This window comes from Oryctolagus cuniculus, chromosome 10 (genome assembly GCF_964237555.1).
Source record: "Oryctolagus cuniculus chromosome 10, mOryCun1.1, whole genome shotgun sequence".
Lineage (NCBI taxonomy): Eukaryota > Metazoa > Chordata > Mammalia > Lagomorpha > Leporidae > Oryctolagus > Oryctolagus cuniculus.
This window is the reverse complement of record NC_091441.1, coordinates 107415109-107434606: the sequence shown is the minus strand read 5'-3', so window position 1 is coordinate 107434606 and position 19498 is coordinate 107415109. Positions and strand designations below refer to the sequence as shown.

The window sequence follows — 19498 nt, the reverse complement described above, 5'->3', positions numbered from 1 at the left end:
TGGGATGGGATTCTGGGTTTGCTCTTGACCCTGACCACTGGGGTACCAACTCCTTTGCCCAAAGGATTCCTCACACAGGCACCTCCATCTTCGTTGGGCTGCTTTGAGTGGGGGGGGGGGGCCTGTGGGGGTGCTGTGGAGTTGGGGCTCCCTGCAGAAACAGCAGGCTCCACAGTAGTGTGGAGGTGAGGTGCACATCGACAGGCACACAGAAGCCCCTGGGGCAGAGAGCACCTGCTGGCTTGATTGGGAGGGCAATCTGGGAAGGCTTTCCTAGGAGGTGACGTGAATTCAAGACTGGAAACACAGGAGCTTTGGAGCAGCGGAGGGAAAGCATTTCTGCAGAAGGAACAGTGTACAGGGAGGCTGCGAGCCGGCCCGTTCCGGAAACAGAGCAGCAGCCGTGCGGCTGGAGGCTGAAGGGGAAGGAGAGGTGGAGACAGACCTCTTAGCACATCAGCGGATCCCCCAAGTGGTACCCATTGTTCTCTCTGTGGTCGCGCTATTTCTGCTTCTCAAAATCGAGGTGACTGTGGCACAAGGTGCCCTGTGAGTTAGGAGCTAGACCTCTGTGTGTTTCGGTCGGCTGGCCCAGCGCGACAGCAGCGGCTGTCCCACAGGTTCTGAAACATGGGCTGCCTGCCCCCTATCCAGCCAGCCCACTGCAGGTACACACACACACACACACACACACACACAGCCAGATAGCATCAGCTTGCTTCTTCCCGCAGTCTCAGCTTGCCCAACTGGACCACCTCTGTCCATTCTCTGCATCTCGGGGCTGCCTTGTTCTTCCCTCCTCAGTGGCCAAGAGCGCCTTTCCTCGCCCTGTCCCACGTCCCCCTGCGCTGAAAGGACCCCTCCTCAGAAACAGACCTTTCTCTGATTGCCTGTTTGCATCCATCCACTGCAGCCCTGCACGGCATCTGAAGTTCTCGTGCAAGTCCCCTGAGATCCACAGACAGGAGAGGAGCGGGTGGGCTGGGGTGGCGTGCGTGTCGTCACAGGGAACTTAAGGAATGCAGGCGGTGCTGGAGGGACCGTGAAACAGCTCAAGGATAGCATCTAGGCTTTGCCTTTACATAAAGCTGATGTGCAAAGGCCCTTCACGCATCCTGATTTGTATGAGAGCACCCTGCGTCTCCCCCATTTCACAGAGAAGCAAAGTGAGGCCCAGCTAGCTTGAGCCACTGGAGCTAAGGGGTTCCCGAACCAGAGCCCGGGTCTCCAGGCTGCAAGCATCTCCTACCCTCAGCTGTCTCCTGTCTCACTGGAGAGCTCTGGCTTTGGAACGCCTGTGTCCTCCCCGATGTCTCCCGAGTCCCCTTGTTGTGCACATGGTTAAAACTAGACAAGGGGCTCCTCCTGCCTGATAAGCTGGAGGTGCTCACGGGAGGTTTGGGATGGTGGGCACTGGTACCCGGAGTCCCAAGGGCAGGCAGAGCGGCGATTACAGGCTATAAACAGCAGGGGGCGCTGCCCAAAGTGGCTCTCCTGCTGGGTTCATCAGCTCTCTGGGATGATCTCTGTGGGTTCTTCACTGGGGAGCCAATCCCAGAGCTTCCCGGGATTCCCATGTGGTTTGCTAAAACAGAAACCTCTCCAGATGTGATTCTCTCGCTAGAAAATCTACCTTGCCTAATCCCCGTCTCCCTTGACTCATGGCTGCTATGTTGACAGTGGTGCAGAGGGAACGTCAGCATTCCTTGGCTTTTTGTTTCTGGAGGAAACAGGAAAGTGTGATTTATTTCTTGGCTTTCAGATAGAAAAAAAGCTACTGGATTCTAACATGCCTTTTGAAGTTCTGATTCCTGGTGCTTTGCGGGCTATGTCCACCTCCTGGGCACTTGTGTCTGCCTGTGTGGGTGGGCAGGAGGAGATACTGGGAGGCCCCATAGAGGACACACTGATGCTCCCCACTGGGAGAGCACCCCTCCTGGCACAACATTGTCACCACCCGGATTGTGTTTCTGGCAGGGACACGGGCACCTTACAGAAAGGACGAGGTCATTGCCCGGCTCCTACCACAACCCCCGACTCTGACTTGGGCATTTGGTCAAGGTCTCCTCCTGTCCTCTCCTTGTATGTGCTTAACATACCATGATCTGCAATATGTAAACAGCACATGTCTGTCAACAATATCAGGTGGGAGGAAGTACATGCTTTATCCCCCTCCAGCCACACTTAAAGTCATGGGGGCTGCCCAAGGCTAAACAACCCAGATCTGGGAATAAAGAGAAGTGCATGATGCACCCAGCTGAGCCACTGCACAATTTGCCCTTGCGAAGCCCGTGATATCAGCACCCCCCTGATCGTCGGTGGTCTTGTTTGTTCTGGCTTTGCTGTAGCTCACTGCTGAGTATGTGGTGGGCATTCGGGCATGGACAGCTGGATCTGGGTCCAAGGTCAGCTGGCAGGTGGATGCAGGCAAGCCCTGGACGTGAAAGCTTCCAGTCTGGCTCCTGGAGTACCTGTGATGGGAACAGAAGCGGAGAGAAGCTTGTTGACCAAAGTCCCAGCGAGAGCTCTGGGACCCGCCCCCTTGGAAGTGACCGGGTTTACCTTTTGGTAAAGAGCTGTGATTAGGGCTTTGTAAAAACACCCAGACACAGGCCGTTAGCCTAACAGGCAAAACCCAGTGCAAGGCGTCCGTGTTCCACGTTGAAGGACCAATGAGACGGACGGGCCCTGGCCAAGGCTGCCCTGTGGCATGGCTCCAGGAGCAGTACCCATACAGAATACAATGTGAGTCACGGCGCCACGTCTGTACAGCCTTGTGCCTGTGGCTCTAGCTGCCGCCGAGGTCCATGTGCAAAGGGGCTGGGAGTGACCACTGATTAAGGAACAGGCACTCTGCTTGCCTACTGCATGTTGTGTATTTTCCTCCTCATCACAACATGGAGACACAGGTATTGACCCATTTTACAGATGAGAAAATTGAGGCCACAGATTTGCGTATCATTTTTCTGCCCCAAAGCCCGTGACTTAGCATTTTCCTCTGTAAAATGAGATTCACAGGCTCAGTATCCAAGGCCCCCGTTGAGCTCAGAGATTCTAGGGCTGTGCTGCCCAAATGACTGTATTTAAATTGAAGCCGGTTGCAACTGGATACATTGAAATCCCAGCTCTTTGGTTGCTGTGGCCACATTTCAGGTGCTCATGAGCACCCGTGCCTGGTGGCCCATGCTGAATGGTGCAGATGCAGGCTGTTTGCATCGCCGTGGGGATTTGTATCATGCAGCACTGGCTCTGGGGATGTAGATAAAGAAGAGACAAACAGCACACATGAGAGCAGAGACCCACAGGGACGCTGGGCGGAGCCGGGACATGGAGCAATGACCTCTTCTAGGATCACAGGGCTTCCTGACCTGCAGATGGTGACAGGTCACCTCCTGGTGGGGCCCCCTCTGTCTTCAGGTCTCCAATAGCTGGGGCATGTCTGGCTCAGGGCATCACAGAAGAATCCCAAATGCTGATGGTGTTGCCGCATGGGCTTAGCTGCAACACCCAGAGGTCCGTCCCCTCTCCCGTGGGGTTTCGCACCTGTGCTCTTGAAAGACCGTTCATTCCCCTTCCAGGTCCCTGCTGCATCGTGTGGCTCTTGGCATGGAATATTCTAGAAGGCTCCAGCATAGGGGGTCTAAAATATGTAAAAATGGGGACCACAGTCATCTGGTGATCCTGTTGGTGACAAAGGTGATGACAGCAGGACCAGACGGCTCTTACGTGCCTGATGACGCACTGACTCCGGCTGACTCTCCGTCGCCCATCTCCCAGCTCTGTCTGCCTGCCTCAGCCTTTTGTGTCTCTGTCACTTCCTCCCTCACGTCCATTCTCTCCTTTGAAAGGCTGCTGTACTTTTTATTATTGGCCTAATTACAAGGTTGGTTTTAATGCCTGCGTCTGACCTTAAAAATACAAAGCGAAGCATGCCTCAGTCACATCAATGCCATGACCGCTCTTATCCCTTTGCTCTCCAGTCCTTGATACTAAAACATTCTCTCTCTCTCTCTGTTTCCTGCTGGGGGCTCTCTGGGAGCAAAGACCTGTGAAGCCACAGCCAGTGCCTGTAGGAGTGATGCTAATCACAGCACTCAAAGCCACAGTGCTTCCTTCCTGGAAGTGTGGGTAGAACACGGGACTGCTGCCCAGGGATGGACCGAGGGAACTCGCGAACACAGTGGATGTCTCGCCCAGAGCCTCGGAGAGTGGGCTGGAGCGTGTGAACCAGAAACGCCTTGTTCCTGGCTTTCAGAAAAGGCTAGCAGGCACGCGCCAGCATCACCCGGGAGCCATGCGGACTGATGCTGAGCCCCTGTCTCTGCCCTTGAGCAGCCCTGACTCAGTTTACCCATGTGCACCCAATCAGATTGAGTGGGAGACTGGATTGGTTTCCCTGGCTCGGTGGTAGGCTGAACAAATGATCTTATTTGGGCTAATATTTATTAAATGCTTCATGATAATGATCCCTGAACACGAGAAAGGTGAGGCTTAGAACACTGATGTTTTTCCGAGATCCGAACGGCCCACTGAAGAGCTAACATCTGTCACTTGCTAGTCGGTGCCTGATGAGCAAAGACAAGGTGTCTCTCTCCCTCTCTCTCTCTCTCTGTCTCTCTGTTTGCCTCTCTCTCCCTCCCGGAAGCTGAAATTCACAAGTCCCTCTTTGCAAGACTACTGGACCCGAGGGCTCCCCCCAACCACTGCCAGTCCCCATAGCAGAGATGTGTGACTCTGGCCAGCAACCCCAAAGCTACACCAGCCCTGATTCCATCATGGACCCTAGGGTGGGTAGGAAGGGAAGAAAAGTGGAGGCTGTGGGTGAGAAAGGGTGAGCACAGAGGGCTCAGCAGGAATACTGAGAAAATAAATTACCGAGTGACCCCATCACTGCCCAGGAGATGGAGCCAGCTGGTGAGTAAAAGCCTTGCTGTGGCGCCACCTTCTGGACCACGCATTCATTGCAGTAAATTTGTGCCAGAAACCAGATCCAAATCGGAGCCACTTGAGGGGAGTGTTAGCTTGACCTCCTGCACATAGAACCTTGCTCTCCAGGATGTAAGTGGGGACAGCAGCAGGCTTCTGTTTTTTTGTCTCTTACACCCCAGTTTTATCTAAGTTGTCATTGAAAACAAAATGGCATGTCTACAGCCATCACCAGGTCCCACTCGTGACATCACAGGCGTTCCTTGCTTTCCAGTTCTGTGCTGGTTACTGCTCCTGGGGCTTGGGATGGTCCTGTTACAGGACAGCTGCCTTTGGTTGCTCCAGGGTGTCATGGATCAGGCCCGAGAGCAGGCGTTGGATATCAAGTGCTGTCAAGCCCAAACAAACACAGAGGAAGCCAGGACCCCCAGCCCAGCTAATATTTATTAAATATCAATATATTAATATTTAATATTATTAATATCAAATATTAAATATCAGTGGGTTTCCCATGGGCCACAGCCAGCTTGCAGTGGATCTTAGCAACATGGAGTCTGGGGGATGACTCATCTGCCATATGGCTGCATTAACCTGTGATTTGTGTATTGAATGTCAGGGGTGCAGGCCCATCCTGCTGTCTCTTCTCCATTCAGAGAATGGCAAGGACAGTCGAGAACCCTGGCACACGGCGTAGAGGGCTCCATATTTGTTCTGTTGACCTATTTGCTTCCTGGATAATCCCAAGATCTTGGAAACAGACATGGAGATTTCCTATCATGTTCTGAACCTGTGTGAGGGCCCCTGGGCTCCTCCCAGGCCTGCAGTGCTGCGAGTGCTGGACTTAGGTCATCATCTATCTCCGTGTGCTTTTTCTCAGCCTTCTTCAGAACCCAGAGCAGGAAGGGTCATGGAGTACCTGGTTCTCACAAAGCTCATTGCTGTCACCAAATACATTTGGGCCAGAATTTGCTGTCTTTGCTATTCTCAAACACCTTTTCTGCTCTATGCTACCCCTTATCATGTGGTTTCCTGCGAGCGAAGAGCAAAGTTAAGTTTCCAGACCACAAGGAATTAAGTCACTTGGCCAAGTTATCATAGCAGGGCTGGTGTCAGAGCCCAGACGTGGCAAATTTCTGTTCAGCTGCAAACCCCTCACAACCCTCCAGAGCTCTCCTTTTATCTCCTAAGCACGTGTGGGAGCAGGGGAGGACAGTAGGGAATGTGACACGTTTCTTGCTTGGGATAGCAAGGAGTGGGGCGGTTGGCACCGATGTCAGCCAGCAGGGGGAGCCAGACTGCTTAGGGAGCCTGAGTTCTACTTTGTTGTAAGTAGGTTCTTTGCCTGTGAATTTCATTGACAGAGCAAAATGGGGACAGACATTTGGAAGAGCAGCAACGATGCCAGTTGGGACACCCACATCTTAGATGGGAATGCCTGCCCCTGCTCTGGGTCCTGACTCCAGCTTTCTGCTCATGAGCCCCCTGGGAAGCAGCAGGTGCTAGGTCAAGTATTTAGTTAGGGCTGTGCAACTCATAGAATGCTGCAAACAGTGCAGGCATTGGGAGAGTGAGCCAGTGGATGAGATTGAGCGCTCTCTCTCTCTCTCTCTCGCTTGTTCTCTTTTGCTCTCTCTCACTCTCTCGCTTTCTCTCTCTATGTCAAATAACAATAATAAATAAAAGAAGCCATGTGACAGTTGGGCTGTGGTGGCTCCACTGCACCCTCCCCCCCTTAAAGATTTATTTATTTACTTGAGAGGAAGAGTTACAGACAGAGGGAGAGACAGAGAGGTCTTCCATCCGCTGGTTCACTCCCCAGATAGCTGTAACAGCCACAGCTGGGCTGATCTGAGGTCAAGAACCAGGAGCTTTTTCAGATCTCCCATGCAGCTATAGGGACCCAAGCACTGTGCCATCTTCTACTGCTTTCCCAGGCCATCAGCAGAGAGCTGGGTTGGAAGTGGAACAGCCAGGACTCGAATGGGTGCTCATAAGAGATGCCGACACTCCGGCAGATGCTTAACCTAGGCCACAGCGCTGGCTCTGTGCACTGCATGTCTTAGACTTCTGGAAGGCCTAGCCAGCTTGCAGCAGAATGGACAGGGAATCCTCCATATATGTGTGACATGGTGTTATGTTCTGAAAAACCAATACCATCAAACGCATTCCCTGCGTGCTGTCCACATGCACGCCCAGAGGCTGAAGGTGTTCATCCTAGGAAGAGTGCCTGATGAGTGCCCCTGTCCCCTCTTCTCTTCCCACAGCGGTCCCAGTCTGCCTTCTCCATCACCGGAGACGAGGCCCTGAAGACTTCCTCCCTGGAGACTGTGTCGCGGAAGAAGCTGCGGGCCCGGGGCCAGCACGCAAGGGACGAGTCGGCTCTGCCCAGCTGGAAGAGCGTGGACAGGCTGGATGACTCTAGTAATGGTTTTAAGCTGTTTGTGGTTGGGCTGTGGGCTTCCCCAGCGCTGTCCTAGAGCCTCGGGGCTGTTGTGCGGCCGCACTGCTCTTGGTGGGCGCTCACTGCGGGCAGTTAAGTCACTGAGTCGCGAAGCCTCCAGCAGACACATGACGTATGGCGTGGTCATGCTCTCCTAGCTGCAGGGGCAGAATGAGGGCTCTTGATGTGTCGCTGGCACCCTGTGTTCTTTACTGAGACCTGTGGGGTCAGGGTCAGGGTCAGGGAGCTCCCAGCATGCTGCTGCGTGTCCCCTCATGAGATGCCTGCTGTGGGGGCACCAGGAGAATGAATCCTGTGTAGGTCAAGGGCACTAAAGCAGCCAAGGAGGTACTTTAGCTTTCAAAGGGACTTGGGTCCCAACAGCAGCCTCGTTTTAAAGGTGTCTTTTCTGGAGCTGGGTCTATTAGGGCAATGCATGCTCCTCTAACAGCTCAGCCGAACGTTCTACTGGCCAGATGCAATAGTTATCTTTCTCACCACCCAGCAGTGCAGAGTAGGTGTCCCTGGCCCGTGGCTGGCCTGCAGAGACCAACACTCGTACCTGGGGACTCTGCTGTCCCCCAGGACCCTGAGTCTTCTGCTGGGTCACCCAGGTTGGGCCATCAGATGGAGACAGAGGGGAGTGAAGGTCCCGGCATGCCTGCTTCCCGGCCCCTTCCACACCTCCTGCGTAATGGAAGCCAGGCACACTCAGCACCCATGAGGAAGCTGGTGATGGGGTTCTTATCTCCTGTTCCTCATCAATTCCAGACGTCTTTCCTGAACAACAAGAAAGGTTAACAGCGAGACAGCCGTCCTAGAGACAAACTTCCAAGACCTTGCTGTCGTTTCAACTCTGTAAGGGAGAAGGTTTACCTGCGACGTGAATGAGACCCACTGTTGGCAAGGTGCAATCAGAAGGGAGTCAGCATTTTTAAACTGACCTGCTAAAGATCCAAAAGAGACCGTGGCCGTGCAGACCTCTTAGGAGAAACTGCAGGAGCACAGCGGTGCAAGGGTTGGGTAGCACACAGCGTGCGTTGTGTTTGTGCTGCTGACATGCGTTTTTCCTTTCTGGATGGGCCTCTCTCTGCTGCTCTACCCAGTGCATTCCGGTTCCTTCATGCGTTCTGATTCTCCCTCCTTTCCTGTAGTTAGCAAATTCCCACAGAGAAATAGCGCTGAGGTTCCACAGGGCATATATTGTAGAGTAGATCTCCAATAAACCATAATGACTGGTTTTTTAAGAATCACTTTCCAATGTGCAGTAACTCCTTTATTTATTCTTCCAATGGCATTGGCAAAAACTGTCCTTGACCTTGCTCGGAATAGAAGCGTGTTGATGGACAGGGAGGTCCGGTGACTTGTCCAGGACTCCAGGGCTAACATGAACAGAGCTGATCCTCACACCCAAACGACCCAACACCAACATGCAGACGTTTTCGACCACTGCATGACCAGTGTCTCCCCACTATAAAAATAAACAGAAGCCAGCACATCAGAGTTCAGGCTTACAAAGTGATAGATTCATAGGACATGATGGAGAACTTTGCCAAGATACTCCATTTTACAAAATAGCTCCCCAGCAAAATTGCGATTATTTCTAGTGAACGTGCAAAGGCCTTGGGTTTTCAAAGCCTGCTTTTGTGCACCCTTATAGGATTTGTGCATCGTGCACAACAGGATTTCATACCCTGCTCAGAAATCCATCCATCTCTACGGGTGACGCTGTAAAATCTACTTGGCGTAGAACACTTCCGCTGTTTCTAGGTACTGTTGAGCCCCCGGCCTGCTCATCTCCATGCCAACCACAGAGGTCTGCAGGGTTGTGTGACATGTTTAGCAGGAAGCAAATTACTCCCAGAGGCAAGGCTCAGTGTGCACAGAGCAGAAATGTAGAACAGAGGAGGCCCAGGGGGTGGGACGGCCACTGGGCTATTTTTAGCAGCTGTGTTGATGCTGCAGGAAATGGGTTGGTTCAGGAGCCTGTTCGTGCACTGTCGGGGTCAGCCGTAGGGGCGCTTTGGTTTGCGTCAGCCAGAGCACTGCTTATAGCAGTGAATGCACATTCTTTTATTTTATTTTATTTTATTATTTTTTTTTTTGACAGGCAGAGTTAGACAGTGAGAGAGAGAGAGAGACAGAGAGAAAGGTTTTCCTTCCGTTGGTTCACCCCCCAAGTGGCCGCCATGGCCGGTGCGTTGCAGCCGGCGTGCTGCACCGATCCAAAGCCAGGAGCCAGGTGCTTTGCCTGGTCTCCCATGTGGGTGCAGGGGCCCAAGCACTTGGTCTGTCCTCCACTGCACTCCCTGGCCACAGCAGAGAGCTGGCCTGGAAGAGGAGCAACCGGGACAGAATCCGGCGTCCCAATCGGGACCAGAACCTGGTGTGCCGGCACCGCAGGCGGAGGATTAGCCTAGTGAGCCGAGGCGCTGGCAATGAACGCACGTTCTTTTTATGGGACTTGACTGAGCACCTGCTGTATATGAAGGCGTGTGCTCAGTGCTGGGGGAATTGTCACTGCTTTTGGGTAGCTTACTCTAAGTTGTCTGCACGATAATGAAAAAGCAGGAGTGTGGCTAAGTGGGGTGTTGGGGGCAGTAGGGTCCCCGAGGGGTGTTCCCAGTGGCCTGAGAGAAATGATACCGGGAACCAAGTGCAACGTAGAGCAGTTCTGACGATGCAGCTTGACAAAGACCAGGGTTTCATAAGGTCCTTCCTTTAGAAGGAGAGGTTTTTGCTGAGCTCGTAGCTGGGCAGCTTCTAGCTTCCCTGAAGGCTTGTAGCATCCTGGGGGGTGTAAAAGGCAGGAGAGTTGCTAGCCGAGAGCTGGATCCTCTCCAACCGCGGCGCGGCTGTTGGAGTCCAGGGACCTCAGTCCTGGGCCAGGCACTGAGGGCATCACCAGGGCCTTTCCAAATATGTGGCCTTGTCCCATGGCCCTGGGAGAAGCTGTAGAAGCACTGAGAGCTGCCCAGTGGTTGAGAGGGTTCCCACCCAGTCCTCTGACGTCAAGACGCACAGTCTTTCCCTTGCACAAACCAGCTCTGGGACCAAACAGGCGACTTTGCTTCGAGAGACAAATCGAGGCCCGAGGTCCAGGCTCTCTCAGCTGCCTCGGCTGTGTGCCTGGTCAACCAGCACCCAACGAGGATCTCAGGGTGAGCTTGTGAAGAGGAGGCCACATCTGGACAGGGAGAGAGTGCACTCTGGGAGAAGGGGGCAGTGGGATGAGGGGTTTGAGGCAGCCTTGGGTGGGGAGGGGGATACTGACAGCAGGAACAGCAGAGATGCTGGGCACGTGGCCTCCGGCTTCCAGATGGCCCCTGCTATCAGCAGCCCACCCCTGGGACCCTGCCCCCTCCTGGATGCAGGAAAGCCCCACTCCTGCCTCGCAAAGGAAAGGGAACCTGATGTCCCGCCCGTCTGAGCTGTAGCCAGGCCACTGAAGTGGAAGTGGGTCGCTGAGCTGAAAACAGCTGTTCCGCCAGAGCCGTTGCTCTGAAACAGGCCTGGCAAGCTCGCTGCCCTGAGGGCGACACCGCGCACGCCAGCACGTGCATTCCAGTCTGCGGGGCAGTCGTAGTTGAAGGGGAGGGAGAACCTGTGTGTTTGAAGTAGCAGGAAGTAGGCACAGCCTCAAGGTCCCTACTGCAGCACAGCTGTGGCCCTGGTGAGCCTCAGGTCCAGAAGCTGCCGTCACAGGTTGAGGGCCGTCCCCTCCAAGCCCCAGGGGCCCTCACCACCCTCCTCCAGGCATCCCCGCACAGATCCTGATGAAAGACAGCATCAGCTGGCCTCTGATGTGCCCGGGGCCACACAAGCACCATGTCCTCTTACTCTGTCGTCAGAGCCTTGTCCCGTTTGCCTTTAGCAAAAACAACACACAGCAGCTCCTCCCCGCCCCCACCTCTCTGGATGCAGAGGCCCTGGGCAGCCCCAAGCTGGACCAGACCATCCGGGATGGCTCTGGGAGCTCTTGCACGGTGCTTCATACCTCAAGGCCTCCCTTGGCCTAGGCTGTGAGCTGGTATCGGATGGAAGGTGCACCTGTCCCCGTGCTGCCCGTGACTGCCCTGCGCCCTCCAGCAGGCCGCTCAGCCCCGCTCCTCTGTCTTTCTCTGGCTACTTTTCCTTTCCAGAAAGAACAAGGCAGTGCCTCCAGTTCACGGCAGGCCTGTGTGTCCACCTCACAAGGCTGCTGTGAGACCAGTGAAAGCCCTAGGGTGGATGTGCAGACCGGTGACATGTGCCAGGGCAGGTGGTGGGCTTAACGATCCATCAAGAGGATCCCAGAGACAAAACCATGATCCATGATTAAAGAGCCGTAAGCTGGGTCTGCCAAGGGGAGTCCTGTCCTCTCCCATCCCAAACCAGCCTAGGGCAGGAGTGGGGCCATTCTGAGCACCAAGGCGGCCACCTACCCTGGTGGAGGTGCTACAGGAACAAATCTGAGAGTCTGTCGCCAACAGTGAGGCCTCAAGGACTTCTTAGAATTGCAGGGCAGAGGTGAAAGGTCCCTGTCCCCCCAGCCCCTCTGTGAGCCAGTCCTGGGAGGTGACAGGTACAGACCTCACTTCGCGCTAAGGTGATGACAGCCTCTCTTTCCTCTCTTCCCTTCCACAGCCCTGGCCCCGGTTCTGCAGAGCCCCGATGGGAACTGGGTAGCAGTAAAGGATGGCACTCTGCCCCCCATCCGCCTGCTGGCCAAGCCCAAGAGTGGGACATTTCAAGCCCTGGAGGTAGCCTCCAGTGTGACGTCTGCCTATGACGAGATGGGCTCCGACAGCGAGGAGGAATTTGACTGGGGCGAAGCCCTGAGCAAGCTGTGTCCGCGGCCCCGGGGCCGGCCCAGGAACCCCCAGGCTCAGGGCTCTGCCGGCCCCTCAGCTGCCTCGCCCTGCTCCAGGATGTCCCCCAACCCCGAGACCATGTGCTCTGACTCCGAGACCTCCTCGGCGGGCTCTTACCGGGAAGCAGCGTGCCGGGCCAGGCTGTCCTGGCTGCAGAGGAAGGCTCCCAGAAACCCGGAAGCTGAGAAGATGCGCCTCCAGGGAGAGCTGGATGTGAACTTCAACCCCCAGGTGGCCAGTGGGGAGACCTCAGACAGCAGCGAGCCGGAGGAGGCCTCTCAAGCCGCAGACCGGTGGACCAGGAGGTGGAGAAGGGTGCGCATGGGCTCAGAGGACCTAAGCAAAGAACCGCCCTCCCCCAGCGCCCACACCCAGGATCTGCATGCACACCAGGTAACAGAACTGTGCGTGCGCTCATGCACACAGACTTCTCAAGTAGGCTCTGTTCTCTTGAATGCACAGGTGACAGAGTCCTAGTGTTGGTTTTGTGGCTGCGTGATCCTGGTGTTGTGTAACTCGGGACTCAGCCAGTGTCAGTCAGCATAACGCAAGGATGTGTTTCCAATACTCTGCGACTCTTATCCATGACACACTCCATGCCTTCTGGGCACCCCGGCTCTTCCCACGTGGCCTAGTTGATGACCCCCTGTTGTAAACGTGGTTGAAGCCGTGAACTCTCCTTAGAAAAGTGCACCTGCATACTCTCAGCTCGCCACGTGTGTGTGTTTGTTGCTTAGTGTTTCTCATGGCCCAGGGACTCGCAGCACAGGAGCCGCATGTGCCCTCCTGCACTCTGCTCATTCCCAGCTCTGTGCCTTTGCTTGCGCTGGGCTCCAGCCATGGCCTCTTGAGCTGAAGGCCTGCGTGTCTCTGTGGGGACCCAGTACCAGCTATGGTGGAGCCATCTCTGACCTCCTCAAAGCAGCGTTTGTCAAGTAAAAGTGACACATGCATATGGCCCGGGTAGGCTTAGTGGTTCCTTAGAAGTGGAGGATTTTTTGCAGCATTTGAAACTGATATTTTCTCATGGGAAATCTAGGTAGGTTCAGAGTTGTCGATGACTTTACTGTCTATTTGACTTGTTATGCTCCGGGGCGGGGCGGGGTTGGGGGGAGGACCACTCCACTTCCTGAACGTTGCCATAGCTCCCATGATCCCCACCACCATGCCCTGCATTGCCCATTAAAATCCCCGTCAGTCAAAGGCAAGCCCTGAGTCCAGGGAACACATTGGCACAGCTTCTATGTGACTCACTTGCTGGGATAGAATGCCAGGTCTCCGCCACAAATACACGTCTAACACTGGCTGTTATTCAGCAGTGACTTGAAAGTCATCCTCAACTTTGCGCAACTTTGCAAGGCGTCCTTAAAGAGCAAGTGTGGGCCAGCAGAAAGGTGCCAGACCCAGCGACCTCTGCCTCCTTGGGAGCAACCTTGAACCTGTGGCAGTGTCCTCTTCTCCCCACTAGGTGGCGATGGTGCCGAGTTCCCGAAGACAGCTAGACTTGGGCCTTGGCCTTCTCCCTTTGAGTTAGTTTTCTAGGGCAGCTCTCTGATTTGATAAATGATACCGTCGTGTCATTGTGGAAGCCTCTTTGTCCAAGAATTGAATTGCTGTGGTGAGGCACGTATGGGTCTTTAATGTTGCAGTCTGCATATGCCCAGCCTCGGGGCAGTGTCCGCGGAGGGGGCAGTGTGTGTCCTCACGCGCCCCACAGTGGTGGGGCCGGTCTGTTCACCTGTTGCCAATTTTATGTGAGAAAAAGTGAACATTTTCAGAATTACTGCTGAAATGGAGCATTTTTTTCTGTGTTTAAGACTACTAGGATTTTTCTTCTATAAAAGGCACATTTATATATTGTAATTATTGTTGTATTGGACTGTATGTCTTTTTCTTAATGATTTTTAGAAATTGGGTTTGTTTTCTAATTATTATAAATTTTAGATCTTTGATGTTTACTAATGAAATTATTCTCTCCCTGTCCATCACCTTCACCTTAATTTTAGGTTTATTTTACAAACATTCTTCTTAATAATATTCCAATTATTTTTCATTAGTAATATTTGATTCATTGTTTCTTTTATAATTTTTGTAGTTTGTGCCTTGGTTTAAAAGGCCTTAAGTCCTCAAAGTTAAAAGAATTTTTCTCAATTTTTTCCTAATTCTTTGCAGCTTTGTATTTTCCACTTAGCGCTTTTGTACATCTATTCTTCTCTGAATAATACAGGGTAAGATAAAACTTTTTTTTTTTTAAATCAAGTATTTGTCACCAAATCGTTGTTAAGTGACCCAGCATTTATCTGCTGGTCTCGGATTCACCCCTTAATGCACAGTAACCTTGTGTTTGCATGGGTCTGTTTGTTTTCTCTTTCTGTTCAAGCATCCCCTTCTATGAAACTGCTTTAGTTGTGTCATCACACTCTGTAAACACCTTGGATGTTCTTCCTTTCCCTGGTGGTGTTTTTGCGGATGATGATATCTTCTAAAACTGCCCTGGTTTTTCGCAGTCTTTTACTCATATAAATGGCTTTTCGGAATATGTCCTTCAAGTTGCAAAAAAATTAGTTTTAAGCATCCATTAGAAATGCACTATGATTTTGGGGGTCATTCATTTATAATACAGAGCCTTCGCAGACAAGAATGCTGTCCTTGCTGAATATTTTGACTTGCAGTAAGGTTTTATAGATTTTGCGAAGCTCTTGTCTTATTATGTAATTTTTAATTATCTTGCATATTTTATTGGTATTGAAAATAAGATTTTAAAAACTACTACATGTTCTAATTGGGATTCACTATTGTAAAGAACACAGTTGATTTTAGGTTTATGTGTTGTAACTCGGTACCCTAGTAGGTTGTCTTGCTATCAGCTGATTTTCTTAGCTATTCTGTCGTATTGTCTACAAGTAATGACGCACTCATCCTTTCCTGTCCCTTACTTACACTGACTTTTTCTTGACTTGGCCACACTTGCATGATGCTGTGAAATGGTAGTGACAAGTGCTGTCCTAACTTTTTCTTGCTGCTTTTCCTAGCTCCCCGAACTAAGTCAGAAACAGCTTTATTTTCTCAACCGTCTTCTGGCATTTACTGAATTATCCTAGCTTTTCTTCTGTCCATTCGTGTTGTAAGTCACATGAATGCATTTCTTAATTTTGAATCACCTTTTCCTTTGTGGCCTAAATTCTGCTTGACTGTGACTTCTTTCTGTTAACACTGGATTCCTTTGCCTGGTTTCCATTTTAAGCTATTTAGTTCAGATTCATATTAGGTTATCCTAAGGATTCGGCAAGGATTCTCTGTATTACTTTCTAGAATACCATCTCTTCGGGAACTCATCCTAGGAGATTAACAGGTGCCCCTCCACCACTGCACCCCATCTAGATGCTCCACCTCCCTAGCCATGATTGACAGATAAAGCTGTAGAAGTCCTTTTCCGCATTCTACCGTTGGTCCTGGCTTCAAATTCTACTTAACACAGAGCTGTGTCCACATTGCACCTCTATGCAGTCTGTAATCACAAACCACTGAACACGCTCTGTTCTCCAAATGCCCACAGAGAAGATGAAATCCAGGGGGAGAGAACGCTCTCGTTGCAACGCCATGCAGTAGATACTTCATTGCTCTTTGTGCTTCAATGTTGAAGAGAAACTAATTTTTCTTATTTATATATTTTTCTGTTGTCCTGCATATTTGCTGGATTTGTTATAGACTTAAACAGCGTAGTGGGTGTTTGCTCACTTTTTGCTATTGGATGTGATAATATGAGTGCCTTCTTGCTCACTGAAGCATTTTTTCAATTCAGGATAGTTGTCTTCTGTCATTTTGATTATTGTTTCTGTCACATGACCCATAATGTATGAGAGCACTTCAGAAAGTTTGTAAAAATTGGATGAAAGGAGTTTATTTTGGTGCGATAAATAAATTAAGTCCAAGCATAGGGTATTTTTCATATACACGTTTTCCTTGAACTTTTTTCAGTTTTTAAAAATTTGCTTTTAATAGATTCATTATAGTTCATAGATACAGTTCTAAGAATATGATATTCCCTCCCTCCCTCCAACCCTCCCTCCCTCTCTCTGCCTTTTTTTCTTGAGTTTTTGAGATCACATTTTTTTCAATTTACATTACATTTAAAAAGGTGTTTTTTTGCTTCCTCAAATCAGAAATTCAACAAGTAAAAAGCAAAAAGCCTAGTTTAGTGGAAATATGGGAAATGGCTATAAGCAATAGCTGAATGGAAAAATGAACAAATTACCCATATACAGTAAATTTTAAAGTAATCATACATCATTAAACTATAGTCATACAGCATTCTTAGCTATTGGTTTGACAAAGATTTGAAACAGATTCTGTAAAACTACATTTTCAGGAATGCTGGCACACACGGGCATTGATTTGCTTCATTTTTGTTTTTTTTTAATTTTATCTCCCACATATAAGGGATATATTGTCTCTGTGTCTGGCTTATTTCACTCAACATGATATCCTCCAGTTGCATCCATTTTGATACAGATGATAGAATTTCATTCATCTGATGTCTGAATAATATTCCAGTATGTAAGTATATATGCCTCATTTTCTTTATCCATTCATCAGATGATGGACACCTTGGTGGATTCCAACTTTTGGCTGTTGTGAGCAGTGCTGCCGTAAACGTGGTGGTGCAGGTGTCTCTTTGATACAACATGTGTGTGTCTTTTGGGAATATACCCAGCAGTGGGATTGCTGGATGATGTGGAAAAGTTGATTTCTAGTTTTATGAGAAACCTCCACTCTGTTTTCCACAGTGGCTGCGCTAACTTGCCTACCCCCTAGCCCTGTGTAAGCGTTCCCCTTTGTCCACATCCTCATCAGCGTTCATTAATCTCTGTCTTTTGGATTGTAGCCGTGAAGACAGGGGTGAGGTGATACCTCATTGTGGTTTGATTTGTATTTCCCTGGTGGCTGGTGATGTTGAACATTTGTTCGTACATTCATCGGCCATTTGTGTTTCTTCTTTTGAGAACTGTCTGTTGAAGTCCTTTGCCCATTTCTCCACTGGACTGGTTGTTTTTATGTTGAGTTTTTGAGTTGCCAATAGATTCTGAATATTAATTCTTTGTCATGTGGCTCACAAATGGGTGTCTGTTTGCTCTACTGATCATCTCCTTTGCTGTGCAGATGTTTCTGAGTTTGTTACAATCTCATGGTTTAGTTTTGCTCTCGTTGCCTGTGCTTTGGGGATTTGTCCAAGAAGGCGTCCCCTACAGCAGTGTCTTGGCCTGTTTCTCCTGCATTTTCTTCCAGCAACGTCCTAGTCTCTGGTCTTACACGAGAGTTGATTTTTGTATATGGTGAGAGATATGAATCTAATTTCATTCTTCTGTATATATACCTCCAGTTTTGCCAGCGCCATTTGTTGAATAGACTTTCCTTACTCCACTTTGTGCTCTGAACACTTTCATAAAAGTTCAGTTGGCTGTATATGCATGGATTAATTTCTGGGCTTTCTGTTCTGTTCTGTTGGTCCATGTGTCGGTTTTAAGCCAGCACCATGCTGTTTTAACTACTGTATCTTTGTAGTGTGCTTTCAAGTCAGGTAGTTTGATGCCTCCAGCTTAATATTTTTTTGCTCACATTTGCTTTGGCTATTCTCGGTCTTTTGTGATTCTGTATGAATTTTAGCATTGTTTTTTCTAATTCTATAAAAAAATGTCATTGGTATTTTGAAAGAGATTTCCCTGAAATGTTTTGATGACCCCCTTACACACCACATCCTCTGTATTTCGTATCCATCATCTTATTTCACTGTGGCTCCCTTTCCTCAGCCTTCCAGGACACCCCCTGGAGTTTGGCCTCCACATGACTTACCTGATTTCCCAATATTAATTCTGCTATTACCACCTTCAAATGGAATTCTCATTCTGCAGCTGGGTTTTCAATTTTTTTTTTTGCAGTGTTTTTTTCTTTTCGGTCTCCTAATTTTAGCTCAGCTTGTTGTCTCCTAGTCTAAGTGTTTATCTCTTAGAACTTTTCATGTCTTGTCATTGAAACTCCAGGGAGCACGCAAAGCAGCTCCCATACTCAGTGACCTGGTTTTTAGTAAAATTCCCCTCCCAGCTTCACGCTAACTTTTGTTCCCTGTGCTGTGCAGTGTCTTCTGTGGGCTCCGTGTTAACTCATTCTTGAGTGAGGTCGATGGTATCCCCACTGCACTTTTCCCAATATCGAGCACACTTGAATCATGTCCATGCTGCTAGCTGAAGATAGGAGACTTTCCCCTACTCTTTGGCCTTGCTCTATGTCTTCCTAGAACAGACAGCCAAGAACCTAGCCTGGGGACTGAGAGTGTGCATCTAGCATGAGTTAGGACTGACAAACAACAACTATTGTACACTTGCCGTGGTTTTTGTAGTCTGTAACCCCAGGGGGCTTAGATTTCATGACCACACTTGCCAGGATGCCATGTGACACCATGGATAGTTCTCCCTCCTCCTGGAATGGTTTTTGGTGGCTGTGTTTTCTAGTCATCATAAAACAGGGAAGCACCGTGGAGGAACTGAGTAGGGCTTTCCGTGGGTGCTTAGAAAGTCCCACCACCACAATAGAAGGCTCAGCTATTAGGGTTTTTGTCTGTTTGATGTTTGCTCTATTTTATAATGAGCATTTACCTCCCATTTATAGAGCACAGTTTGAGGTTGAGAGACGGCTAAGGCATGGAGGGTGACAGTGATGTCAGCAACTACAGTGATGACTGGGAAGAGGGAGAGAACGAATGGGCCTGCACCTGCAGTGTCACTCCACCTGCTCGGGCCTCAGACTTGAAAAACGGTCTGCTTGCTGTCAACAACCTGGCTTCTATTGCTGTTCAGTGTTGTGCCTTCTCATCTTTGTCTGTATCTTCCCACACAGCCTCTGTGGAAAATGCAGAAAGGCTGGAGGAGAGATGTTTGCCAGATGCCATTTTAAAATGGAGTCGGGCTGATGGTGTGTCATCAGCGGAGGACTGAGGGTGGCAGGAGGCTGCTGTTTGCGTCTCGCCCAGTGTTTCATTTTTGGTCATCCTCATCATTGTTTTCTCCCAGGAAAAAATTTGCCCACAAATAGCATTCCAGAGCCTAATTATTCTTAAAGATATATACATATGTGTGTTAAGACTCTTGCTATATCAAGAAGCCACTAATTCCTTATAATTAATAATCTGTAATTATTCCTTTATGTAATGTGTTTATGTCTTGCTCCAGAAATCATTTAAACTGGCTTACAGAAATAAACAGGAAAAAATAAAACTACGATTATG

At 50.1% G+C, this 19498-nt stretch overlaps 1 protein-coding gene and 1 long non-coding RNA gene across 4 annotated transcripts in view; one reads left to right on the top strand and one right to left on the bottom strand.

Annotated features, from left to right (window-relative positions):
- MYRIP (myosin VIIA and Rab interacting protein) overlaps window positions 1-19498 on the top strand; it is a 318908-nt gene that overhangs the window by 254384 nt on the left and 45026 nt on the right. For all 3 annotated transcript variants that reach the window (XM_070051000.1, XM_008260267.4, XM_070050999.1), the window contains 2 exons: window positions 7191-7347; window positions 11993-12612. In XM_070051000.1, the coding sequence (XP_069907101.1) occupies window positions 7191-7347; window positions 11993-12612 (777 nt within the window). The remainder of the gene's footprint in view (window positions 1-7190; window positions 7348-11992; window positions 12613-19498) is intronic.
- Window positions 1619-12479, bottom strand: LOC138844122 (uncharacterized). The gene is made up of 3 exons (XR_011379588.1): window positions 12337-12479; window positions 3544-3640; window positions 1619-2471 (listed from the first exon to the last, which is right to left on the bottom strand). It is a non-coding gene; the product is annotated as an uncharacterized lncRNA (long non-coding RNA).